The sequence below is a fragment of the Plectropomus leopardus genome, chromosome 5 (assembly GCF_008729295.1).
Source record: "Plectropomus leopardus isolate mb chromosome 5, YSFRI_Pleo_2.0, whole genome shotgun sequence".
Lineage (NCBI taxonomy): Eukaryota > Metazoa > Chordata > Actinopteri > Perciformes > Serranidae > Plectropomus > Plectropomus leopardus.
The window spans coordinates 12,677,750-12,705,731 of record NC_056467.1 but is presented as its reverse complement, the minus strand read 5'-3'; the positions used below and the strand labels follow the sequence as shown (position 1 = coordinate 12,705,731).

At 40.1% G+C, this 27,982-nt stretch overlaps 1 protein-coding gene across 1 annotated transcript in view; it reads left to right on the top strand.

The window, feature by feature from the left end:
• Positions 1–2,588: 2,588 nt before the first annotated feature.
• The window catches only part of pid1 (phosphotyrosine interaction domain containing 1), a 39,264-nt gene continuing 13,870 nt past the window's right edge, over positions 2,589–27,982 (top strand). The window contains exons 1-2 of the mRNA XM_042487285.1: positions 2,589–2,742; positions 17,314–17,460. Of these exons, the coding sequence (XP_042343219.1) occupies positions 2,713–2,742; positions 17,314–17,460 (177 nt within the window). The 5' untranslated portion in view covers positions 2,589–2,712. The remainder of the gene's footprint in view (positions 2,743–17,313; positions 17,461–27,982) is intronic.

Sequence of the window (27,982 nt, the reverse complement as noted above, 5' to 3'; positions counted from 1 at the left end):
AAATTTGTAGCCTACAATATTTTGGAAGCAGTTAAACTAATTCATTCAGCAATTTCCACAAAATAATGAATGACGCTTAAGTGAATTCCCAGACTGCACTTTTAGAAAAGCAAGGTCATACAAAGCAGTCTCAGTTCAAAACAGTCAGGCCGACTTAATGTTTTTGGTACAGCTTGTTTTTAAAAGCTTAAGAACAGAAAGTGTGGGCATGACTGTGGCAGCTCACCAAAACTTTGTCCTTAGCTGCCTTTGTGAAACTTGGGAATATGGAAATGGAATATTTAAACTAACCGCGCTGTTGTTGCCCCTAACCACAGAAATAATGCCATGCCATTTATGTTTGGTTTTTATATGATCATTTCCATTTTAACTGCATTCCTGTTCTGACAGCTACTCTGGTTTGGATGACTCATCTTCCGAGGCCTTGAAATCCTCTTTATAATGGTCCTAAATATCATTACAGTGTATTTTGTGGTCCAGCTGAAAAAAAATCATTCATTTTTAATGCTGAACTTAAATTAAATGAATATGGGTGCTTATGTATGTTTTTAATCAAATGTGAGTGAGAGATTTAGCTACTCAGTTGTTACATCAACTAATTTACTGCCAGTGTCTCAAGAGGAGACAGTCCTTTTCTTAAAAGTATACAGTGCAGGATTTTCTAAAACAAACAAACAAGAAAACAATATATAGACTTTTTACAAAAGCAACTCTGTCCTCTGCCAGTATTTTCTTATTTTCTTCTAATTTTGGGTTTGGGATGTTTCTGTGCACAGTGCGCAGCTGAAGGGACTTTACAAAAAGGTAGCAACCAGGCGCCAGATTATGAGCAGCACCATAGGTGTAGATTTCAGGTGAGACACAGGGGACAGTCCCCCTCAATATTTAGAACACATGCATTTATCATCCCCAATAAAAAACCCCATTAAAATAGACTTTTATTTTGAAAAGATTAAGGACATTTACACCTTAAATTGATGCAGAAAGGCACACATTTGTGCATGAAAATTAAACAGAATGCAGAAAATTCCATGTTTGATGCTCACAAATTTCCAGTACAGGACTCCCAAATCCCTGGTTTTACAGGTGTATGCCCAATGTTGTAAAAAAAACCCAAAAAAACCCTACACACCAAGACAGCCACAGAACCAAAACAAACAAACAAAAATTCAAATATAGCAAGGTAAAACCCCAAGCGGACAAAGCTAATTCCAAAATGAGAATGATCTGTGGTTGGCTTTTGCTTTCACTTTTGCAGGTGATGTTACTGTTTACAAACAATAACCGACAATTTCAGCATAGTAAACCTTTAAAGTGATAAATATGACAAAATAAACATTACAGATTGGCCTACAGGCCTTTCTCAGTTTACAGCCTCTAAATCTGGTGGCCTGCTAACCATTTTCTAATATGCATAAAATCCATCAAAACAGAGCTTTTTTAATATAAAAAATATGTCCTCGAATTCTAGTAACCCTCCTGCATACACCCGACTGTGCTGCTGGGACTGGATTCTCCTCTTAGCAAAGATGAGTGACGACAGCAAATGTTTAAAGGCTGAAAAGAGGATTCATTTATTTTACCCAGTGTTAGGAAGGTAACTTTTGAAATGTAATAGATTACAGATTACTGGTAACCCTGTTCAAATATAATAAGTACTGTAACTATTGTAGTTAATTCTTTAAATTAATGTTACTTACCAAATTAGATTATTTTTAATTACTTTTCAAACAAATGTTTTCCATCGAGCAATAAAGCTGAAAAATCTCAGCAAAGGGGTCAAGACATAAGAAGATATTCCTGTATGACAAAACGAATTAAAGCAACAGACTGAATGTTAAATTCAACATATTAACTTTAAACTGAAAAAAATATAGCTGGAAAAAATACTTTGCAAATGGGCTTGATTTCTTTGAAAAACGTGGGAAAAAGTTTCAAGTCATGAGTCATAAGAAAATTACCTAAACTTTTCATCATCAAAAGTATTTGTCATTTATTTTATGAATGCCTTTGCGTTAAATTATTTTGGATGGAAACAGAACATTTCTTTAAAACACTGACTAGTGCAAGGGTTCAACTAGAAAAAAGACATATAATATTTTTGTATGATAAAAATGGACAGTCAGAATTTTAAAAAATTGGATTTATTATGGAAAATATTACATTAATAAATGTAAGTGGAATCAAAAGAAACCCAAAATACAAGAATTCAAAATAAAAAAATGTAACATTTTATACAAACACTAGATGGACAGAAAAAAGCGAAGCTGATATCAAATATTTAAAAAAATAAATAAATAAAAAATATTTGTGTTGAATACTTTGGACAGTACCCCTATGTATACATGTAAATAGTTGTAAATAGTTTTTTTCACTTCTTTATTTTTCTTATATCTTATTTCCTGTTTGTCACATGACCAAATTTGTAAATATGCTTAAGTAATGTATGGAATAAATGGAAAAAAAAATAAAAAATACAAAACACCCCGCAACTTGTCGTTTCCCTGAAGCACCTGAACGCCTCAGAGCGCAGGTACCTCCACCTGCTGGCCGGTGTGATAACTACAGCCAGGCGGAGCGACACATCCTTCATCTCCGACCAGTCCAGAGTGAAGGAGGACAGAGAGGCAAGCCGTGAAAGCGAACAGATGTGAACCGGACTACGAAAAGAGAACAAGCTGTAGTTACAGACGGACCTTTCATTGCGCTAATATGTGGCAACCCGCGTCGGAGCGACTGCAGGTAAGACCCGGCTGTGCGCGAGACGCGTATTGTCGACAGTAAATAAACGGTTGAGCCGCGTGAACAGCCTCCGAAACCCGCCGTGTGTGTGCATGGCTCCAGCCTGCACAGACTTGCTCCGGTTTCTGAGCGGCCACAGATGTTTTGTGAGCACCGTGAATGTTGTTAGTCGTCTTAGACGCGTCGGGAGTCAGTTGTCGGTACCTAAAGACTCATTTTCTTTGCAAAGCTCTCTGTCTCAGTGATACGTTTAAACGCACAGATTCACGTTACGCAAGCCGCCGGGGGTACAGTGCAACAATGTGTACCTCCGCTGTATTCCTGGGCTAATGTGGAGATTTTCCCTAAAATATCCCACACAAGCATGCCACTGTTGTGTTGAAAGGTTTATTTTTGGCCCACAGGCCTGATTCTGTACCTTCACAGTAACATATGAGTGCAGCTGCAGGCCTCCTCCTCCTGTTGTCACTCAATTTTTCCTTCACATCAGGATGCTTAATCTACAGTTTTCCTCTTTATTCCCGTGTGAAATCGTTAAAAAAAAGAGAGCAGGCTGTGGTCCGTAACCTGCCGCCTGTGACCTGTTAAGAAATGGTGAAAAACATCGTTCATGACACGTAGTTTGATATCCAGGGGCAAGCCGTGCACCGAGCCTGGCTTCATGTCTCCTGCAGACGTAATGCTCTCCAGATGTCGGCCTGCGGACTGCTGCCTGCCAAGTGAACTTGCACAATCGCTTCTTCTGCCCAGCCGTCAAGAAGATGAAATCACGATTTATTTAAACCGAGAGTTCCGGTGTTCAGATGTGGCGTTAGAGGCCGCTGTAAATGGCCCTGTAAACACACATTTGCATGACCCCCGACTTTTCAGTTCCTCCAAACATTCAATAATGCAGGGGCGTCCAAACGTTTTTTTGAATGGGGGCCAGATTAGATAATGTGAAAATACTTCGGGACCAGCTGCTTCGTGCATCATGTGGGTTATTTGGGGGGAAAAAAAAACATACAAATGAGACAAACACAACTTTTTCTTCTTTCAGTGAAAAGGAATTTGCTGTCGGCTTCACACATCTTTTCTGTAGGGTTCATAGGGAACCCCAATGTGTCCCAAAACCTGGAAATGAATTAGCATTGCTGCACCTCCAGTCCCCTCGTCTCAAAGTCAGATATTTAAAAATAGTATTTTGGTCAAAAGCTGCAAATAAGGTCTGTAGTTAACACAAGCTCAATAGACTTTACTCTGCAACATAAAATATATCAGTATATACTTAACTTTGAAGCTTTTTTGTGTCTTAAAAAAGGCAGTTGCTAACAAGTGACTAAATCAGACTACAAAATGTCAAAGCCTCATTGCAGTGGCAACCGTAGTTCAACGCATAGTTTGGTCTAGCCTATTAATAGCTTTTAACTTCTGGTGATTATATTTTGACCTCAAAAATCCTGAAAGTGTTGTTCATTTGCCGAACAAAACCTGAAAGTGTCATAAACGTTTGTTTACCACTAGGGATACAACAATGCATCATGAGGCAATTAAAAATCGCTAAAAAATATTTGAGATTCAAATCGGTGAGATGAAAAATGAACCGCGACACTCTTTTTGAACAGCAGAGGGTGTAATCTACTTTTGACTTTGCTTGCTCGACGTGCCACGTCGCTACGTGTTCAACATCCTACGTCATGTTCGAGACTAGAGACAGCTCGCCAACCTAAATAAGACAAAGCAAAGGCTTTGCAACAGGCGATATTAAAATAGAAGATGCACCATTGAGTTTCAAATAGGAAGCATGGCAGCGTTTTTTCTTTTAGTCAGACAGTAATAAAGGCAAGAAGATAACAGAAAAACAGTCTGCAAATATTGCAAGAGTACTTTGCTGTGGCAGTCTCTGCTACCAAGGAGGAAATGTCTGCTGTCAGGTTCCCGTTTATTTGTTGTGTGTTGTCTGATCATGAAAACACATTAATTCTGTCTTCATAGTTTCTACGTGGTACGTGTCTACAAACTGTGTGATAGTCCGGCCATCGTGAGGTGAACGGAAAAAATTCAAACTGATCTGGCTTTATTAACCAAAGTGTTGGGCCACATACAGTTTATTTTGAACAACAAGGGCCACAATTGGCCCCAGGGCTGGACTTGCCTGTAATTATGTAACTGGCCTGATTCCACCTATTGGATAATGGACCAACTTTTGGATAAACAGACAGTGCTTTTATTTTTAAGCTTAACAAGTGTCATCCAGTCACCGTATATCTCACATTTTCCATAGCTTCCATGTTGCTTGAGTATATTTGGGTAGTGCATGTGAGTTAGTGAGTCATCTCCGTCACTACACTTTTCCAGCTGTCCTACACTAAGAGACAGACAACCTTACGGACATTTATGTGGTTGTAAGGTTGAACTGATTTGTTGTGAAGTTATTTTCCTATCACAAGAGTTGATTATTTGGTCATAGTGTAATTTATTGGTTTAATTGGTTAGTTATTCACAGGTCCATCTCTAATCATGTGCTGACAGACAACATTTGTACTTGGGGCCCATGTGGGCAGTAAATGGGCTAAAAAATGGGACTGTACACTGGTTCCATAATGGCTGAATGCCAATTGCCCACATGGATGGGTTTAGTGTGCCCCAGAGAAGATGTCCATTTTGGGCTCATACCCCCTTCGTACCTAGGTAGTCGTAGCATAACGCATGTGGGGCCCACTTGGTTATGCTTGGTTACACCCACCAATGTGGGCAATTGGCATGGGGCCATAATGGAACCCATTGGCAATCCCATTTCTGGGTTTGGGTACTGAAACTCGGTTCCTATATCACCGCTGCTTACCGGACTGAATCATAATATAGATTTCTGCCTCATTTCGGTGCCACATTGAGAGAGCGAGCCAGCCTGTGTGTGTGCTGGTGACGGTGAGGCCGTAGTGGCCGCAGCAGAGAGTATGAAGTTAAGAAGCAGTGCAGTGTGTGAACAGTTTGGGCTCTTTATCAATGAATAAATGCCACAACTCATCAAGACCCGAACCAAGCTCCCGCGTCTTGATTTGACCTGCTGATTAAAGCAAAGGGGGTTAGCACAGAAGTTAGCAAGCTCAGTTAGCCTCCCAGGCCTCTTTAAGGTGGACTGTTAAGACCGTTATGGTGGACCAGCTGTTCTCGTCATAGTGACGGTCTCAGCCTCTCCTGAACAGATAATAGAGAAATGTCTGTCTTCTGAGTCTCTCTTGTGTTAGTGAGGCAATTACAGATCCCAAATCAAAACTGGTATTTAGTGTTAAATTGTGGTAGTTGGGTTCAATTTTATTTATAAGGTGAATTTGTGAATAATGCTTTGTAGTTATCCATATTTATATATTCAAATATACTATAACAGTTTCAAGTTAGATTTCTCATTAGCAAAAAAAGTTGTTCTTTTGTGTCATCAGCTTTGTGCTTTATTTTTTTAAAAATTGGTTGAGGCACTGGTACCGTTTTAAAAGTATCATTTTGGTATCAGAAAAAAACCCACAATACCCAATCCTTATGAAGAGTATAGCATGTTTCTTCTGTCCACTTCACAGCTGTGAAAAACTGAACAAAATGCTTCACGTAATGGATGACTTTTGAGGTGAATTTGGATCAACAAACAGGGTCTTCTGTTTTTGGGGTAAACGCCAAACACTCATGAATTTTTCATTGTCTGCCGGGATCTTTTGGGTCAGTAAATAGCCTACAAGTCCAAAATAACAGTATAAGAATGAAAAACCCTTACAGTGAAAAGTGGATGTGCAATAGCAATACCTGCCTATTGCCTGCTTCGTAACCCTGGCAACGGTCATCCTTTAGACCGCCATCCTTCACCTCCGTTGAGTCACTAACGGTGGGGTTTTCTAGAGCAGAGGATGTCAGGTAGCTGATCTGGAGTGCACCAGCGTTTATTATCTTCTGTTTTGTTGTTTTCATTCACTGTGGCATCCGTCCATATTATTCTCACTTGTGCTGTCCTCTGTTGCTATAGCAACACCTAATGTCTTGCTGCATTTTTGTCTCACGCTCAGGCGGGGAAGAGGAGGGGCAAAGTAGATAAATAGAGGTATGGGGTGAGGAGATAGAGGTCGTGGCGTGAGTTAGGCATCTCCAACCACTTCGTTATTGACAGTCAGAAGTGTTTTGGAACCGAAGTGTGTGTGTTGCGATGCTGTGTGTCGGCGATGCATCGTGCCTCTCGTTGTGTTTTTCTGTCCATCTTTCTCTTCCGTTTCCCTGTCCCTCCTACCTCTCGCTGAGCACATGCCTCAATCAGGTTCAGGGGCTCTTTCTCCTGACGCAGAGGCCATGTTAGTTCAACAACAGATTGTGCAATTGGCCCCAAAATAAGCGCACACACACACACATATACACTCTCATATGCAAGCTGGCAGGCAGGGTAAGCATGCAAACACACACACAACAATATGCTTCCTTTTTGAATATCCCCATGGCTACCAAACATGTTTTTCTCCCTCCGTCAGCAGCTTTTTCTTTAGCCATGGTTTCCACTTTTGACACTTTAATGTGTGTGACTCTGACAAACAGGGCTGAGCACATAAAAAGACGTGGACCCGACAGGGCAGTTATTGCTGACTGAGGTCGAACACGGTTGGAACCAGCCACTGTGTGTGCATCTTTGCTTGTTATTGCGGCCATCTCCGCCTGCCTTTACTTGCTTCTGTCCCTCAGCCTGTCTGTCTGTCTCTTTGTCTGTCTGAGGTTGCTGTGTGGCCGCAGCTATGTTGTTGAGACTGTGGCCTCGGTGGCGAAAAGAATCCGCGAGCAGATTGGCTCAAAACTCCCATGGTTCCTTCGACACGTTGCTTTTTTTTCTTTTAGGCAGCACACATTTGGCCTCTTGTGAACAAATGGCTTTTGGCTCACTGGTTTGGCTCTTCATATTTGATGAATGGGCATAATCTCCTGTTTGCGGAAGTTACAATTTTTCAAGGTTTTCCACGGATTTGCATTTGACAGAGAGCCTTATCCGTACCATCGGTCAAAACTGAACTATCTTAACTGTGTAATTTAGTTCATTGTACTTTAGCTTTGACTATTTTTTGGTTCAGAACGCTAGCGTTGATCGCATTTTCTGGCTTCATCTATCTTTTCCCGTTAGGTCTTGGTATTATGTTCAGATCTGTATTTGCTGGATTAGGTCTAAGACTGGATTTATGGTGCTCACAAGATGCACCCAATATGTATGTTATGGGTGAAAATAGACTGCAGAAACTTACTGACATCCCCCAAATATAAAAACAATTGAACCTTAGCGATAAACAAGCTGAAAGGGATATCCAGCGCCCGTTGGGTTGTGTTTTTGTAACTTATCAAGAATAGCATGAACATCATACTCAAAATATGTGCTCATTTCCCTTATTACCTTCACCAAGGAAGCCAGTTCTAGGCATTGTTTGAGTGTTTGCTTGTTTGCAACTAAAAATTTTTATAACCAGTCGAAATTGATGTCATCAGCTTACAAATTCTGTCCAACTAACAGTCCAAAACCCAAAGACTGTTCAGTTACTATCATAAAGGACAGAGAAAAGCAGCACCATCTCACATTTGAGAGGCTAAAACCAGCATTTTTACCATTTTTGCTTGAAAAATCACTGAAACGATTAAGCGAGTATGAGAAATAGTTGATGATTATTTTTCTTACCATCGACTTGGCCTTTTCCAGGTTTTTGAAAGAAAACAAAGATTAAAATACTTGTTAAAGGAATCTGAAAGCAGCACAAAAAAAAGTGATGTCTCGGGTTTCAAAGGGTTTGTATCGCAGCAAAAAATTAATTAGCAGAGCAAGTTGATTTATGTAGCACGTTTTATACAAAACAGCAACTCAAAGTGCCTTATATAATGCATTCAAAAAGAAAGAAAAACAGCATAAATTATTGAAATGTTGACGAAAACCTTTCAAAAGGGAATTAAAAAAGTTAAGAACCAAGACTGCAGAATTGGAGGGCGAAATAGTTAAGGATGGATGTTAAGGGATCAGTCAAAGGCTCGACATAAAGGTGATCAGAATTGGTGCAAGTCTTATTTCCAGTGGATGTTTGTTCCAGCTTTGAGGAGCACGCTGACAAAATGCTGTGCCTCTACCTGAAAACCCGATAGTGTTTATTGTTTAGTTCATATTTTGGACATACTACACTGTTTTCTACCTGACAGTAGGTGAGTCATGAAACTCATTTAAATTGGCTTTGTTGTTGACAGCGTGCTGTGTTTTTGTCATTAGCGGGTCTTTTTAATCGGCCCTGGCCTCGTATAAACTATTTAAGATGTTGGGGTGGGTTCATTGTTTACGTCAAAGACTTGTTGATGTTTATATTGCCAGCCAGAAATTGCCACCCCCAGGCTCTGAGGTTTTGGCTCTTTTAATACCCGCTTCCTCCTACAGGAGTTACGCACCAATCACAACATCCGATCATTGACCTTCTCCCTCCCACACGCTGCTGTGCTCCAATCATGGTCGAGAAAAACAGGTTTTTCCTCTGCGTAGCGACCTCCCACAGTCCACTCCTGGTTTAGCCCGTTCAGACATATTTCCTCTCGTAAACTGTCCCAGGATCAGAGAGGGAGGCTGTAAACACATAGAGGGGCAGCTTAGAAAGTTACACTGCCCAGTTCTTACCATGCAATGAAATGGAGGGGACGAATCCTACTATGGCTTTAGGTAATAACTGCCTCCACATGCTGGTGAACCTCCTCTTGTTCTACTTGCAGTCCAAAGTGTATTCCCTCAATAAGTTTACAGAAGGAAAGAGGTGTTTGTGTGTTTAAATGGGGTGTGAGACACAAACAAGAGCAGGATGGAGCAGCTTGCCGCTCCAGACTGACACAGGTTTTGTTAAGCTTCAAAGAAAAGTCATTGTTTGGAGAGACACGGTTTGTTGGTTATCGTACATTTGATGTGTAACTGTAGCCTTTGTGCTGTTTATTCACTGGTAAGTTGCAGTTTGGTGCCTGTTTTGTAAGCAAAATATCTTGTTTCGGCTTAAAAGGTAACCTGTGGAATATTTGGTCACTAGTAACGCAGTTGGACTTTTTTTTTTTTACTTTGTCCTCATTTGGGCAGTGTCTTGTGTACATGCTCAAAGAAAGGTGAGCACATGGGTGAAGTGTTTCCTATAGGGCTGTAATGGTTTGTGTGTTTGTATCAGACCATCATGGCACAGGGGCTTACAGTCTAGTGCATGCAGCTGTACACACAAGCGTGAGTTTCAGCTGGAAACTTTTAGCCATATGCTGTTAGCCATATGCTGAGGTACGTTTGGGCAATATGTACCACGCTTCAGTAGCAATGTGTCCTCTGGTAGAGACATTTGGCAATACTGTCTCCACTGTGGGAGCGATTCGGGGCAGGATTCTTGCCTGATCTTTGTGACTCTCCAGTGATTTTGCTCTCAAATCCAGGTGCTACGCAAGGTTACTTGATTTGTGCAGACATGAAGGAGGAGAAAAAAGTTGTAAATACAGAATTCTGCATCATTTGAACCTTGAAACGTACTTTTTGAGTCTTTTGTTTTCTAACTAAAGTATTCTTTTGATTATATGGAAATCCCAAATAAAAGAAAATAATCAAATGTAAGGAAGTACAGTATGGTTATTTGAAACCAATTTTTAATTGAATTTACAAAACAATCATTGTATTTTGATACACGGATACTGTGATATAAAATAACACGTGCTATCATAAAAGATTCTGGCCTTATTTCCCACTCCTGTTCTGAGCCTTTTGAGAAGTCCTCAGCGGATTGTGTCTGTTTTTGACACTTTTACTACTGTTATAGCGGGTCGACAGATTATCGGCCTGGCCGATTATTGGGGCCGATATTTGGCAATTTGCTGATTATTTGTATCGGCATTTTATTTGTGATGATTGCCGATAAAATTGATTAATTATAAATTTCAAAGAAAGTGTTTGCATGCAATGAACTTCATCTTTGTAAAACCCCAGGAAGCTGTTTTTTATTTATTCGTTTTTCATATAAATTTTCACTTGATTTTATAAGAAAAAGTTGCAGGGAACTTGCTGCATGTGATGTTGAACGTTTCACTTTTGATTAAACATTTGCTAAAGGCATTTAAACAAAGTTTTGTTTTGGAGTTTGTTATATTCTAAATATTGACAGAGATTTTCATTTTTATTGTAAACACATATCGTTTCCAAGTATCAGTTATCAGTCTCATTAACTATTAATAATCAAACTTATAATTCAAAATAAATTAAGAGAAACTGATGCTCATAAAATTGTTTTTTCTGCTTTATTGAACTCACACTGAACTACGACCCCTAATTAGTCTAATAACGTCCCAAGAAATGTAGCAATACATGCAAAAGTTAGAGAAAAAAAGATTGTTGCAAACAAACAGGGATGCAAACAATGCTTGTTCTAAAATAAGCTTTGCAAATGTTATGTAAAGGACGAAAATGCATTCAACATATTTGTAAGCATACACACAATTCGTTTTGGTGCCTAAATGTAAGCAGAAGTTAGTTTAAAAGGGGTGAGTGTTGTCAGCTAGTTCAGGAGGAGCTCAAGATGTGATGCTCTTAACTTACTCAGTTGTTTGTTTCAAAGTCCTTTACCACATTAATTCTTGTGAATGGTTTTTTTGACAATGTAGATCTGATTGCAGGCGTCTTCCCCAAATTTAAACCCCAGCCTGATGACAGAGATGCAGAGTATTTTGTTATGTAAATGCACAGTGAAATGATTCTGGGCCTGGACCATGTCTGATTCTACACTTAAATGTCTTCTCTTTTGAAAATGAAAAAGATGAGATGCAGAACAGTCGACCTGATCACAGTGACGTCCTACTGTCTTGCACTCTGAAGACAGACAGACCTACATCTGGTTCAGAGCTCCTCACACTCTTTTCATCTCCCCGCCCGCTACATGTGTGTGTGGGATGGTGTATGCAGATGTTTCTGAGACAGGCTAATGTTGTTGACAAACTGTTTTGGTCTTGAGGTCTGTGTTGAGCTCCTAACCCTACTTTGCATGACTTACCACATTCTCAGCATGAACCAGTCGCCCAATTTGTGTATGCAAGTGGTGTATTTTTTCAGATTATCATGTTAAAAAAGGAACATCTATCACTTAGCTTCTGCTGGCTTCTTAACATTATTTCCAGCTGTTTTGTCATGAACATATCCCTATAAGCCCTGTTTTGTGTGTCTCTGTGGGCGTGGCAGAGCTGAGGTCTGTTTTTACCCTGTTATGCAGTGTCTTACCATGAGACTGACCCGAGAACCTCTTTTCTGTAAGAATGCTTCCTCAGGGGGCCAAAAGTTTAACTTACCATCTGTGACCTGCTAAGCTCATCACTACAGGAGGGCAAACTCTCCAAAGACTGTCTGCTTGATTTTCTCATGGATCCAAGCGTTGAGCTGGGTTTACATGTTTTTAAATGTGCAACTAGCAATTATTTAATTAAAAAAATTTGCACATGCACTTGTGTCGATGACACGCTGTGATTTCTAGCAGCAGTCAGGGACATACTTGTGGAGCGATCCTTCAGAAATAGCTCGCAGGGCAGAGTTTGTGTGGTTTGACCTCAGTCGACCATTTTTAATATTAGTACTTTTCTCTCTCTCTCAAAAAAAAGGGTTAGGCAAATGAAAATTGTTGTGGCATATAGTTTATTGTACTGTTTCTAAGCAAATACATATTATGTGAGCCTTGAGATCCATAAAATACAAACAACTGAATTGTTGTAAAAGCTGTTAAAAGGAGTTCTGGTAATGTTCAGCCAAGTTTCTTTTTATTGTGACTTCTTTAAATGCGTGTTAATGATTACAGGCAGCAGTGAGTCAGTGCGGATGCTTTTAGCATCACAGTCATGTTACTAAATATGTAGACCTTTTAATGTTATGACAGTAAATGTCATAACTGGCTTACAAAGTTTGCTTGGACTTACGGCAAGTCTGACTATAAAAAGAGAGTAAGTATAAATAGATGTAATGGTAGTAATTACCAACAATAAAAACAGATGTAAAGAAATGCACGTGGATTGAAAAAGACCCATCCCACCTTTAACTTTATTCATTAATCCGCATTACATAGAACATTTTTCTCATGTAATATGTTAACAGTTGGAAATCTTAATCCGGGATGAGCATGTATACTGCCTGCTAGTCTAACATGTTCATTATATGTAGCCTGTCCTCTCAGAAATACAGCGTATCTTATCTCTACGACTATTAAGTAATTGCTGAATGAGGAAAATCCATCGTAATGGGGAACTGGGTTTAAGAAGTTATGCGCTAAAATGATATTTCCTCATCGACTCTGATGAGGAAATTCTCGGCAGTTCCAGTAATGTGGCTGTAAAATGTTCCTCATAAGTATAGAAATAGTCATACTATTAAAAGCATCTCAGGATGTTGGCGAAAATCCCAGATAGGACCCAAAGAGCACAGGGCATGGCGTTAAGGACCCAACAGGAGGGTGTTGGATGTCAAACTCTGGCAAAGTTTTAAAGTTTTAAAGGCCATAAGATCTCTGATATGTGTGTATTTTGGTGACCCCTCGAGTTGCTCAGTGAGTTGAGGCCTAGATTCTCTAACCTGACGTCAGAGAATTAGTATTAAAAAAGGCTGACTGTTGCATCGCCTCACGTCGCCTGTGTCTCGGCTAAAAAGTTGCCATACCATACCATGCCATACATACCATGATATTTACCCGCTAGCGAACATTAACACAATTAATTACGAAGAGTTCAGTGCCAAAAATAAATAAAATAAATAACTGTTACCTATATTATAATGACTTTCTCTCAGTATCATTCCCTCTTGACTTTGTTGTGTTTGATTTTCTCACTTTGGTTTCCCTTCTCATGTGCTGAGCTGAACAACCAGTTAGGACTGATTTCATTCACCAACTGACCGTCTAAGACACCAAATCAACATGCTGAATCGGCTAAAAAACATCTGACAAGGGCAGACTAGTCTAAATGGTGCAGGACACAATTAAAAGTTAGGGTTAAAGACACCCAACATTGTCAACAGCCTACAGCCCAACATCTGCCAGTGTCGACCCCATGTGAGCCAGTTCGCAGCCTCAGATCCTCAGGTGGGGCCCTTCTGGCTGTTTCAAAGGCGAGGCTTAAAACAAAAGGTGACCGTGCTTTTGTAATGACCTGACAGAGGAGATAAGGCTGGCAGAATCAGTGACTTCTTTTGAATCACCTCGTAAAACCCATTTTTGTAAACCTGCTTTTATTGGATGTTGTCCTATAGTTTGTCTTTAAATTTGTCATTTATTTTGTCTTGAGCCTGCTTATTATTATTAATAATAATATTAATAAAAACAACAACAATAATATTAATCAGGATAATTTTTAATTTTTTTTTTGTTATTGTTCACTGCCTTTATTTTGTTATCATAGTTTTCTAACATGGTTCTGCCTCTAATGTCTTTGTTAAATTCTACCTCAATTTTTGTCTGGCCCTTGTTTGGCATTATCTCTGAAAAAAGGCCAGTGTATATATTATTATTATTATCATTATCATTATTATTATTATTTATTATTATTATTATTATTATTATTATTATTATTATTATTATTATTATTATTATTATATTATTATTACATCAGCTTGGTGTATCGTGGCCTTTATAGCAACTCTGAGAATGTTGTGCTTGTGAGTAGTATGACATTAAAATGATTTTAAGGGTGTCCATCAGGTGAAGATATTCAACATGTAAAAGTTTTCACTAATAGCAAGCATTTACATTGTATGTTGGAGATGTGGCCCCTGTATGATTGCTCAAGTGTCTTAAAAAAGGTTTATATTCCTGAAAGAGGTCCATTATTGGGAGATTTGCGGTTTTCTTGTGACAGCAGCCATTGTTGAGCATTCAGGTCTGAAGTGCAGACATGACCCTTGTCATGTTTCCGGCTAAAAACCGACCCAGACCACACCGCCCTGATGGTGGAGACAGAAAACCTTCCAGGGTCCAAGTTAAAGTCAGAAATAGAATCAATAACAGCAGTAACTTGATGAGGAGACTGTTGGGACTTGAGAAATAAAAAACATTAAAATGCAGCAAAAATATTATGAATAGAATTCCAGCGTTACTCCACAAGCGGCCCTCCGCTCAGGCCTTTTGCTCCTGGTGGGGGGTGGAGGAGTTGGGGAGCCCACCACAGCCGTCCTCCCCCCTCTTTCTCCGTACCGGGGCCAACCGCAGGAATGTGAGCCGCTGTCAGGAAGCTGTAAAGTGCTGACGCGGAGGTCAGCGAGCGTTTACACACATGTGGCTTTACTTTCACAACTCCATCTTGCTTTTTCTCTTTTTCTTCTTCATGTGCTCCTTTTTTTTCTTGCCTTATCGTCCTCTTTCGTGACAACCCCCCCCCCACCCCTCCTTTTCTTTATTACTCTGTTTTCAACATGAAGATTGATTTGGGGAGGTGTGCCTGGGGTTTCCTTCCCAAAAGGTTGTGTGTTTTACTGCAGGGCTTCGTCACAGGATATAGTTGTTTTTTTTTAGTTAGGGCCAAATGTGACCTTAAATTTGAAGAAAAAATATTGTTGTCATTTATACATACAATTTCACAACCTTAAAATTACGATTTTTATGAGGACATTTACTATTGTTATTAATCGAGCAGCAGAATTATAAAACAACCAAATGACAGGTATTTGCAGTCAGATTAATGTAATTGAACATGATATTGATAAAGCAAACTACAAATCACCAATGCTAAAAGATGCATGAGAAAAGTCACAAATATTTTTAATTTAATATGTGTAAAATACTTTTTAGAGCAATATTTGATACAGCAGCCACGTTGAATTTAGAGACCAGACACCAAACCTATTTCTAGAAGTTGATTGAGGATGTTCCTCTCTGCATTGCCAAACAAACCAACACTGAAGATTGATGGCAGCCTGTTTTGGCAGGATTGACTGTTTTCATCGCCTGAAAATGTTGAGCATCTGTTGCATGAAAAAATGGACATTGTGCAGGTCCAACATGGAAAACAGCTTTGAAGTGCCAAAGAGAAAAATGCATTTGTAAAAGTAATCTGCATTTAACAAAACAGGGGTTACCCTAAGACATCTTCTCAGACTAACACAGATGACTAGTTTAGCAACTGTTGTTACTACTTTTATTTATCTGTATTTAGTGGGTAATAATAAAGGACACATACAAACAAGACCAAGAGTCCACAGACGTTGCTGCTTTGTGAGGCTTTAAGACACAGCGATGCTTTGAGCTAACCTGCTAACAATGAGTGATGACACTCAAAAGTTCATTTTTACTTGCTCCAGTACAGTCTCTTTATTTATAAGCGGTTATCATGTAAAACAAAGACTTAATTTAATCGTCATGTTGTGACATTTTTTTCGGAAATGTGACAAGCCAGTCAGAGTTTCATCATCCATGATCTCTAACACCTCCCAGCTCATCTCCTGTTTCCAGGATAATAGAAATGCTTGCTTGTGCCTCAGCCTATAAACTTCGTCTTTACTATAAGCCTGTGCCTGTGAAAGTCTCAACAGAGATGAGAAGGAAGTTAGATAGCTCAACACCTTGATTACTTCCATCATCGGCTCTGGAAAAAACGACGTGTTTCATTCTTTTTTACCACTAACCCCATCAGGCGAGTAAAGTGCCAGATTTACTGGCCTGATGTGGTGTTTTACTCGCCCCGGGCAATCAGGCAGTCCTCATTGTTGTGCCCTGACATCGGTTGTGTTGTTAATAAGTTTAACCAAGTAGTTAAATTTATTCCACGGACTAATAAAAACTAAGTAACCAGTTATGTGGGGAAATATCAGATTTGAAGATTTACACCCATGTATAATACATTATTTTCACAGACTTATAGCTGGTGCTGTGTTATCTTTGAGAAAAGAGAGGAGCTGCACACAAACAGCCCAGCAGACATGCCATATGCCTGAGTTTTTTCCTTAGTTGTGAAAGTCCTGATTTCATTAGCTGCTCAGTTTTGTCTTGACTGTTACGAGGGAGCCCAGAAATTCCACAGGGCCAGATCCACCATGTGGTTCTGCTCGGCTTCAGGAAACACTGGCCGTGGACTGTAGTATGCGAGCAGGCGGCTCTCTTCTTCTTGTTTTGATGGAGGCAGCGAGGGCAGAGCTCCCTTCGTCTGCTCTTCACATTCCGCTTTGAGCGGAGAAAACCTCTCACACCATCTCACTTCCAGTCTTCATCTCCAGATTTCACCACTGAGATTAGCTCTGTGGGTGTGCTTTTGTGTGTGTGCGTGTGTGTGAGAGACAGAGAGAGAGTGGGTACTATAAATCTGGAATTGCATTCACGTATCCTGATGTCTTTTGTTGGTATTTTAACCCGTTGAGGCTCATGGCAGTTTTATGATTTTTTTTAACATCACATTTACACATGCATGCTTAATATCTTATTTTAAAAACACTAAAATGCTGATGTCGCGGTTGCATTTTTTTCGAGCCTCCAGCAGTGTTGACTAGGAAACTACAAATGTTAACTTACAGGCTTAAAATTCATCTGGTTGTGGTTGCAGGTTTGCCTAAAGCAGTGTGTGTTTCTCTCATTTCTCCATCAGCACTTTCAGACCATGCTGAAGACCAAGCTAAATGTGCTGACACTGAGGAAGGAGCCGTTACCCACGGTGATCTTTCACGAGCCTGAGGCCATCGAGCTCTGCTCCACCACACCGCTCACAAAGGGCAGGACCCATGCTGGATACAAGGTAGGGTCACATGAACCTGATAATCCTTAAATCCAGCCGTGTTCCTGAACAGTAAATCTATAATAGCATTAATAGAACCATAATCCAACTGTTTTTCCCTTTCTTTTTGGCTGCACACGTTTATTCATCAACACACGATAGCGAAGTTTTGGTGTCTGAATCACATCCTTTTATAATTAATATTGAATGCGCGTGTGTGGGCACATGCATTTGTGTGTGTGCATGTGTTCTGGCACGGCTGCATTTGTTTTCCTCCTCTCCCCAGCTCTGCTAAGTGTCAGATGTAGAGTTTAGTCCAATGAGCTGTTTGACTATTCTCTATTCTCTGTCCTCGAAACAGAAAACAAACACGGCTTCGGATTAAAATAGCAGCCACGCTCTGTTATTACACATAACACTTCCATTCCAAAGTAACTGAGTGCTTCTTTGTGTAGCCGCCTGCCTTGCGCAATAGCACTGTAAGCATAACAAATAAACTGAGGTAACTGTGGGCCCATGTGAGACACCTACAAGTGGTGTAAGTTTTGTTTTGTACGATAAATGTTGTTTTTGGTCACTTAAGCCGTACCATTTATAAGCATGTTGGAAAAGTAGTTGAAGCTTCTTCAACTAGCTTAACCAAATATTTCATATCTGGCCTTAAAATTTGAGGGACAAAAAATTTCCTCTTGAAATTATTGCCAAGAAACACACATGGAGCACACAGTCCCCGTGCTTGTTTTTGTTTTTGTCTGTGTTTTTTGGATCACTCTACAGAACACACGCTGTCATGTGAAAGCAGTCACTTACATATATGTGTATACATAAGATTTTCATGATGATTATACTATCAAATTTTCATATGATATATGAAGATGTTTTTGCCAACATGAAGCTAGAATGAACTGCAGGGTTTCCCCTTTTTTTTCTCTTTCTCTCCACTTACTTGTGCGTGCCTGACGATAAACAAATTAACAATACAAAAACAACACAGTGTAGCTCACCAGCAGTCATCAGCAGTGGCATAAAATTGTCTCAAAATGACAATAACATTGTTTATTGCAGTTATTTCTGGGACAATACATTGTCCAACAAAAGTAGTTAATCGTGACAGACCTGTATGCACATGTGCTTTTATAGAAACACTCTCACGGCAGCTAAGAGGCCAGAAGTGCTGAGTCTTCATCAGCACTTCCCAAAAGCTCCCCAAGTTCAAATGTGAACATGAAGTGAAAGTCAGTAAGACAGCCTGTAGCGGCAGAGCAGAGACGTTAGGTCTGGCTGGAAGAGATACACATGCAGACATGGGGACAAACATGGTTTTCATTGTCTTAAAATCACTCTAAGCCCACTCTAAGTTGTATTGTAATAGTTACCAAATCCCAAATAACAGTGTGATTTATAAAATACAGTCTGTGGTATTGAGAAACTAATCTTTAATCCAGTGAATTTAGATGAGAATGAAACAGAGCACATTGTCTCTGGTGAGAGCTGACAGATGACGGCTTCCTTTCAAATTAAAACATTCCCGATGATCTTGCATTGTTAAGCCGATGCATTGTTTACTACACAGCTCTGTCACACTGCTCTTCTTGCTCGTCATCATGCCTCTTAAAGACAGCTTTTGATCTGCCAGGCACATTCAAATCAAGCAAGATTTTCTCATTTTGTACGTGCTGCAGTGAAATGGTTTGTCTATTTTCAGTGCTTAATATGAGATGCTGTTGTTACCATTATTGCTGTGAATCTCTCCCTCTCTCTTCCTGTCTCTCTTTCTTTTTTGTCATTATCGTAATTTAAATGTTATTTACATGACATATGTTGCACATCTGTCCATCTTTGAGGAGGGATCCCTCCTCGGCCGCTCTTCCTGAGGATTCTTCAGTTTTTTTCCCCTCTGTCCAAATGTGTTTTGTAATAATGGCTTTATAAATAAAACTGAAAATTGAAACTCATACTTGACAAATTGACTAGTATGATAACACATTTTACTAGTGAGAAATATGTCATGTTGACTTCAGTTGGTTAAGAAAAACTAAGAAGAACTGATGCACATCTACACTCAGTGTCCTGATGGAAATAACCATCATCACGTCCTCTTTAACGTTCTTTTCCATAAAATGTAAAACATGACTGTGTAGCAGTGTGCACAGTTTATTCACTGTTTTAAAGTTATAGTGAAATGGCAGTTAGAGCATATTTAGCTTGAAGATGCTCCACCCACACCTTTCTCCAGGTTCCCACCTGGAAAAGTCCCGGAATCAGTCAAAAATATTTTAAGTTTTGGAAAAGTCATTAAATTGTGTTGTATATCATTAAAATTGCTACAGTAATCTGTCATGGATAACCTTCCACGAAATGTAACACAACGGCAAATAATAACGTAGCTTTAATATGTGTCGTTGTGTGACCATCATGTACGTTTCTTCATTTTCTCGCTGCTCTGTCTTTCCCGTCATGTGTGCCATCTAGAATTTATGTTTGAGTAGAGTTTGAATCTGCTGGCAAGTGGGAAAAAAATAATAATGAAATAAATAAATAAATAAATTTATATAGGCCCTTAGAAAGTCAGAGAACAGTTTTGAAATTGTATCCATGAAAATTTGTACTTTAATATACTTTAACATGGGAGAAACCCTTGAGATAATGGACATCGAGGCTAATTACCCAGCATGCACTAGAAATTGTTTTGATTTTCAGATGGCATTGCAGCTAACCAGCTGTTTATCCAAACTACACAGTGTAATGATGCATCATTTTTCAGTGGGACTAAATAAAGCAGCCACACACACACACACACACACACACACACACACACACACACACACACACACACACACACACACAGAGTAGCCTCTTGTGGTAATCACTGCCATGATAGAAGATTAATATTGATATATTGTCTCGGTGCACGCTGCACAAAGCTGGACCTGCCCGCTCCTCTTCTCTACTCGCAGCTCTTTCCAGCATTACTGAGCATGCCAAAGCCATGTTGCCATGGATACCACTACGGCTATTCAGCAGAATACCAGCCATACAAAATATTCATTTCCCTCATCTGTCTGCGGCCTCCTTATATGCAGGTCTGTCTGTCTCGCTGCCTGCATCTGTTGGCTTGTGTAACTTCCTGTCTGAGTCACTACCTGCCTGTCTGCATATCTGTCTGCCCACCTGCTTCAGAAACCTCGGCTTCTGCTGTAAGACCTCAAAGAGACAATATTTTCTTTTCAAGGGAGGAAACTGGGAAAACAAACATATTTTTTCCCTCCTTTAAATGCTACAATACAATATGATACCACTTATTCTTCTCACGCGGTGTTTTGTGTTCCCTCTCTTTCATTTCTCGACCTTCTGCTCTCTTCACTGCGTTCTCTCGCAGCCCCCAGTTGTGCTCCCAGTTTGCAGGCAGACGGGAAGGCTGGCTGAGGGCTGCTGTCTCTATGCCAAAGCTAACAGCTAGCGAGGATGAAAGGCCACCTCTCATTGCCCTGCCTGGCCTGCTGCTGTCAAAGCAGTCCACTTCGCGTCCATTGAGAAAATGTGCTCAGTGCACTTTACAGCCGTGCCAGCTCCACAGTCATACTTAATGACAAATACATTGGAGTCAGCTCAAAAACAACTCAGCTCCTTACTCTTGAAGTTTGAATTTAGTTTCTTTCCTAAATTCCAAGAGTTTAAAAAAGGTATATAATCTACCTTTTATTTCTATAACTGTACCACTGTATGAACTTCTCATGTCTCTCACAAAGAAATATGGTTTATTTTGACTTCACCTGTTATGCTATCTTCTTAATTTTTCAGTCATATATATGAAGCTACGGATGTTCATAATAAAAGTTTCATGTAACGATGTAAACATGTAAAAGTAATCCCTATGAGGAAAGCCCTCAGGTTTCCAACTGTTCTGAAAAAACTGTTTCCAGTGTTTCTTTATACTTTCAACATCAGCTGATGGATCCCTTTACGTGGTCATCTGCTCCAGGCACGCTACAGCAAGTGTTAACATCATGTTCAGTGCTACATGTAGCTACACGCTAATGTCAGGGAAACATATTCTCGGTTGCCAGTGTTGTTGATTAGGGATCATATTCCTGCTGGTTGTGAAGATTTTGGTTTAGAGGCTTTGATTGCTTTTTATTTCAAGGTAGAAAGTGCCACCAAACTCTGTGAGTCAGTCTGGCTGCAATGACCAATCAGAGCAGACTGGGCTTTTATGTGAGGGGGTTTAAAGAGATAGGTGCAGAAACCGAGCGTTTCAGGAAGAAGGTATATTCACGCAGAAAGTGTGAGGAATTTTTTTTGATTATGACGGCATGTAATCATTTTCTATTAGAAAAAAATAAAATACAAGTATTAACTTACAATCGAGGTTGCCTTTAAGTCTCTGCTCTTGTGTCTTCAGAGTTGCATTTTTGGACTTGTCAAGCTTTAACCCCACACAGCCAAATTACATTTTATAAATGTATGCTTTTGCATGGCCCTTGGCTATGGATATAAACCTTGCATAGAGTTAATGTACACACACAAGTGTCTGATTCACATCCACCTTACACTTGTAGCAGTCGTTGGTGAGGCTGTGTGTAGACTGTCGCAGTTCTATTATGGATGTGGAGTGGAAATTCCCGTCACCAAAATGCTGCGAAAAGATCATCTTTGTGTCGAAGATGTGAAGAGTTGAGCTGCAACAGTGAATCAATCATCCGACCAAGACAAAAATTATGCAGCAAACATTTTGATTGCTGCCTTTTTTCATCTGTTGCTTTAGATCTTATGTCATTATGGGAAATAAACACATTCACTGTCATGAAAAGGTTAATACGTCTTTCATATCCTGTCTGGCAAATATAAAGCTACAGCAGGCAGTTGGTTAGCTTACTTTAACACAAAGACTTTCTCCTTAGCTATCACTATAAAGGTAATGAAAGCCCAAAATTTGAATTTGTAGCTAAAGGTGTTAACTATGAGTGAGGTCATGTGATCAGCTCCTAGAAATGTCATCAGTTGCTGTTAATTTCTCCTTAACTTAGATTTTGTTTACTGGATGTTTAAACTTATTTGGCATTGGTTCATCACACCGACTTGAAAAAGGTACAAAGAAACATTGCTTGCAGTTAGGGCTAGGCGATATGGCCTAAAAATACTGATTTTTTTCACACCAAAATAGATTTACCATTCGAATCGATTTTTTTTTCCCTCTTAAAAACAAACTACAAATGACACAGAAAATGCTCAGAACAAGTTTTGCTTTGATTTTAGCAATAAAAATTAACAAAGGCAAACTGAAAAATATGGAGGGCTTCAAGTCAGTTTTGCAAATTGCACAGTTTTGCAATTGAAACATTAGAGCATTAAAAATGATCAGTTCTGAAATCATGAGACCATCTTTAAACAGTTGCATGTTAACAAATGTTATTCATTGTGGTCAAGTTAGTGGGCCATAGGTCTGTTGTAGTGGAGTAAAACGACATCCCTTCCAGCTTTCCAGTGATCTTCTCACCTGTTGAGATGTACAGATGAGGCAGGGCAACTTCAGCAGAATACTCACAGCACATACCTGAGGTTGATAGTTTTCAGCATGCAAATAAAACCCAAGCTTTTCCACTGTATATATGGGCGCCGTATCTTTAGCAAAATGCAGCACGACTGCCTCAGTGACCGCTTTCCACTTGGTCACTTCCTGTCACTCGGGACACAATGGGAAAATGGTTTCTCTATTGTGGGCTGCTTTTCGGCAGGTGTTTGGCCTGACGCGATCTTGTGCATCTCGGAGTGAGGTGCATTTTTACCGCTCGACTGTATGCCTCGAGATGCACTTGAGATGCACTTGAGATTTGTCTTTAAGATATGATCGACACTCATTAGGCCAATAAGTGTTGACCGAAGGTGAATAATAGGCATCACAGATAGATGTCACAGTTGGAAAAGTGTAAATGATGTTAGTGATGGCTGAGTTCCCTGTAGCCTCTTCGGTTTCAGGGTCCTGATATTGTGCTGTCTGCCACTTCTGCCAGGCATCATTTCGCTCCTATATGTTTAAACCAAACCACTGATACTGTGTGATTCTCCCACACTGACGTCATTAACACTACCATGTCCTTATCTAATCTGTCAGGCAGAGAGGGTTTTTTGTCCCTCTGTACTTGGTATTCTGATGTCAGTCAGCGAGCTGGATATACCGTCACTTCTCCTCAAGTGAACAGAGAACAGAACGCACAGTGATGACAGTTAAATGATGATTAACAGCCAGGCGGAGATGACCGGTGCTCCCCGTCCCCTGCTGAATGTGTGTAGGTCTGTGTTTTTTTCTAATAGAGCCTTTGTATCAGTGTTTCTCTCTTTATGTGTATGTGTTTACTGATAAAGACAAGGCAGATCTGTTGACACGTTATGAACGTTACGTAGCTCCATCAACTGTGAGAACGTACAAACATTCCTGGATAATCTCTTGCTTTATGTATAACTTTGGTATTTTTTAACCTGGACTCAATTTTTCCATGTTTTTCTGTCTAAGTGACGTATGAGGACAACAGTTTAGTGTTGAGCAAGAGTGCTGCAGCCGAAAAAAGCTACAGTCTAACCACTTGGGGCATGTGTGCATCGTCAGTGTATTTCTACTTAAAGTGCTTGTTTTGTCACTAACGGGCTCAGATTGTTATTTTAAGCGATTTTAAGGATCCCTGCAGAGATTTTTCCCAGTTCAAATCACTCATCAAAACCCATCTGTTTCTAACTGCTTTTTATGGCTTATTAATGTCATATGAATTGTAATGTGTGTATTTCATTATGTATTTGAATATATTCTATTTCATGATCTTTTGACTTCTGTAAAGTGTCAATTATTATTATTATCAGATAAGAGTAAGATCATTTCCATGCAATCAGAAACAGCCCAGAAATCACTTTTTTGTAAGCCCTAAGACTCCTTTTAAATAAACAGTAATTTTAGTAAATTTACCAAACCACAGTAGAGGATTGTAAGAACAGAAAAGATTATTCCAAGATGTTTTTGTGAGGTTTTTTTTGTCTCAGTCAACTTTAAATGAAGTGTGTTTTAGAGTGGTACAATAACTTACTGTTTAAATTGAGTTAGTGGGTGTGGCAGTTGTGATTTTGGGGTTGTTTGTGGTTAAACAAAAAGGATGTTGCTCTTCAACAATAATATCTGTCTCTGTAGGGATCCTTTCCATTATGTAGTCAGACACTTAAAATAACAATATGAGCTTGCCAGTTTCAAAAACAAGCACATTGATGCCCCCAGTGGTTACACTGCAGCCCAGCTCAGTACAGGACCAGTTTTAAAAATGGTTGTGCCCATGAGTCACTTAGACAAAAAAGCATGAGAAGATAAGATCCGAGTTGAAAAACAATGGTTACCCTTTAAATGTTTGTATTGAAACCGGAGGGGAAAGGGGTTGAGAGGCAGTTCAGACTCTGGTTCAGGTTAACTAGTGTGTTGTCTATGCTGGCACTGAGACCCGTCAGCGTAGGAGCCAGACTGGGCAGCAGTTCAGGGCTTCTGTCAGACCCATGATGTTTGACTTTTCCCTGATGAAAGACAGTACTCTCTGTACAGTAAGACCAAACGAAATCTCGAGTTTAGTCCTCTTCTCTGTCTTTGTCTCTGTGTCACTCACTTTCACTGTTGCACTTGCCATCTCTATGGTAGAATCAACTATTTCAGTGTAACTTTCTACTAATGTGAGACCAGGACAAAGACTTGAGAGTACAACCATGTGCAAGTTAGAATCTGCCCAGTGCATCTGAAATGTTCTGTGTTTGCACTGGTGTGACTTGAATCACGATGGCCTGATAAACACGTGACGTCTCTTCTTCGAGTATGCATGCCCTGCCTCCTATAACATCTTTAAAGTGGTGCACAAAACATTCCCTGTGCAAAAATGTAGCCTAGATGAACGTGCTCTGCAGCCTAATGGGCCCAGTGAAGAGCTCATGTACAGCAGTTACAGTATTTGTTGGTGCTTTGACCAAATAGCATGTGTAGGTAAGAAAAAAAGGTTGTAAAACAGCCTTTTTGTGTTGCATTGCAAATTTGTGTGGACCATATTTTGTGGAATTGAAAAGTCTTTTCTCCTCCTATAATTTTTTGTTTTCTTGCCTTTATTTGATGGGATAGCACCAGAGTGAAAGTGGGGAGAGAATGGGGATGACATTCAGTGAAGGGCTGAGGGTGGAATCGAACCTGCGGCTGCTGGGGCAAGGACATATCCTTGGTATATGGGGCGCCTGCACAACCAGGGGAGCTACAGGGCGCCCCTGCAATTAGGCCATTTAGTCCTTGTCCCAGTAGCACGGGGAGAATCATTCATTGACGGAGGTCTGTCCGACTCTGCCACGGTAGGTGGTGATATGCCCCCTTTCAGCTAGCTGCTTTTACACCTTCTCCCGGTTGAACTGCTGCGTCACATACCAAACAAGGTAGTAAGCGACAAACGGGTTGCATGTTAAAACGGTCAAAAACATGGATAACCTTTGGGCGCTGTCATTTCATACATACCCTATCCTTTACTTTTTCCCTTTTGTTTTGTTTTCTTCCATTCTACTTTTGTTTTTCCCGGTATTTATGCAGTGTGACCTCCTGAATCAAAACCCGATTCCCAACTGCATTATCTGAGTGTGCTGGTCTGACTTTGAGAAATTCAATTTAGTATGATTTCAGACTAACACAATACTTCGACTTTTTCTAACATCACGTAAACGTATTGACTCAGTACATAGTATCACTGGAGTAGAGGTTAATGTGTAGCTCAAGAAAGACAAATTTTATTGCTACCATCAGAGTATGGAGGATCTTGCCATATATGTGGAAAGGGCTGGGAATGTGAAAGCGTCTCTCATAAACACTGAGGTGCTCCTGTCTTGACAAAACTGAGACTCTGTTTTGTATTTACACAAACACACGAATACACAGCATCGTCTTCTCGCTGCGCAACACAAACAGGCAAATACACACAAAAAAAAACCTCATCCATCTTTACATGCCATGGCAAGCCGAGCCAGCTGCACTGTGCTGATTCAATAAGTTTAGAGGAATGTTAACAACCTCCTCAGGAATGCTTCATTCCCAAAGCAGTGGATTCCCAGTCATGTTTGGGGATCGAGACACAGAGGCCTACTCAGGGAGAGCGCCAGAGTGTGACAGTTGTGTTTTATCTATAGAACATGCTGTATCCTTTTTATTTTGGTCTCAGTGTCTGTCTTTATCCCAGTGTCATGATGCCCTAAACAATGCTGGATTTTTGGGGCCAGCACCATTAATATTTAGAATAAGGATTTCATTTTTGGTTAACTTTGCCTTTATTAGCTCGATACCTACTAACCGGTTACTAATTTGTTAATTTTAAAGAAAAAAAAAACAGAAATTTAAGTGAAATTTACGAGGCCTTCCCTTTTAGCCCGGCACTTTTTTGACTCAGTGAGCTAGTGCCGCTGCTTATTCTGAGATTATAGCTACAGAAACATAGTTGCAAGCTTCATTTCTCCCTTCAGGTAGCCGTACTGATAAGTGGCTTCATTTTGAGCCACAAAATTCTTTTAACAATGTCAGCTATGCAGTAAACTGAAGAGTAGCAAAATAAACCTATAGGTCGACATGCATAAGGGGTCAAAAATATTCACTGGGGTTATTAGGGCTGCCCTCTGAAAGGCTATCACTCTTCTTATCTGACTCTCAGCAAGAAAGGCCATAAGCATTTTTCCGAAAAATTTCAATTATTCCTTTTAAAAAATGATGTAGCAAACCTTATAACTGTGTTAATATCTACTAATATCTGACTGTTTGAAAGCTACAAGCTTCTTTTGGACACTGATAATATCAGGTATGCTTCTTACTGTTGGCAAACAACATTAGATAACGGCTGCCAGATACGAGCCTGAGATGTTTCCAACTAGGCAGCCATTGAGGCCTGAACAAAAACAATCGTATTTTCACACTGACATCTAATCTTGTGCCATTTGGAAAAGAACGCAAACTTTTGCTGGTTGGAACAAAATGAGGCCATGGGGGGCAGAAAGGAAAACAGACACAGATTGAGAGATAGTCTGTTTGTTTTGTCTGCACCACCGCTGTGTCCTTGGACTCATGTCTGGGAAAGTATCTAATGCTGAAAACTACGACTTGCACAAGTGTAGCGGACTGTTTGTACCGTCACATCACGGTCTGTTCCCAGACCTGATCCATCAGGACCAAACCGATCTCCTCAACAACTGCCTCCTTGTTCTGCTCTCAGTCCCTCTTCCTGTCATCTCAACCCCTTTCTTCTTCTGTCTCCTCGTTCCCAAAGCCTGTCCGTAGGGACAGGTATCTCCTCACTGATTCCTCCAAGTCTCTCTTCCTCCCTCTCCTTTTCCCAGACCTCCTCTTCGTTTCTTCTCATCCCCTCTGGTCCTTTCTCTGCTGATAGCCGAACCAGCTGTGAGTCCAGCAGCAACAGCTGCCCAGGCTCTGCACCTCTCATACACACATGCATGCCTGTGAGCTTACACACAGATACAGACTCATACCGACACAGACGGACACATGGAC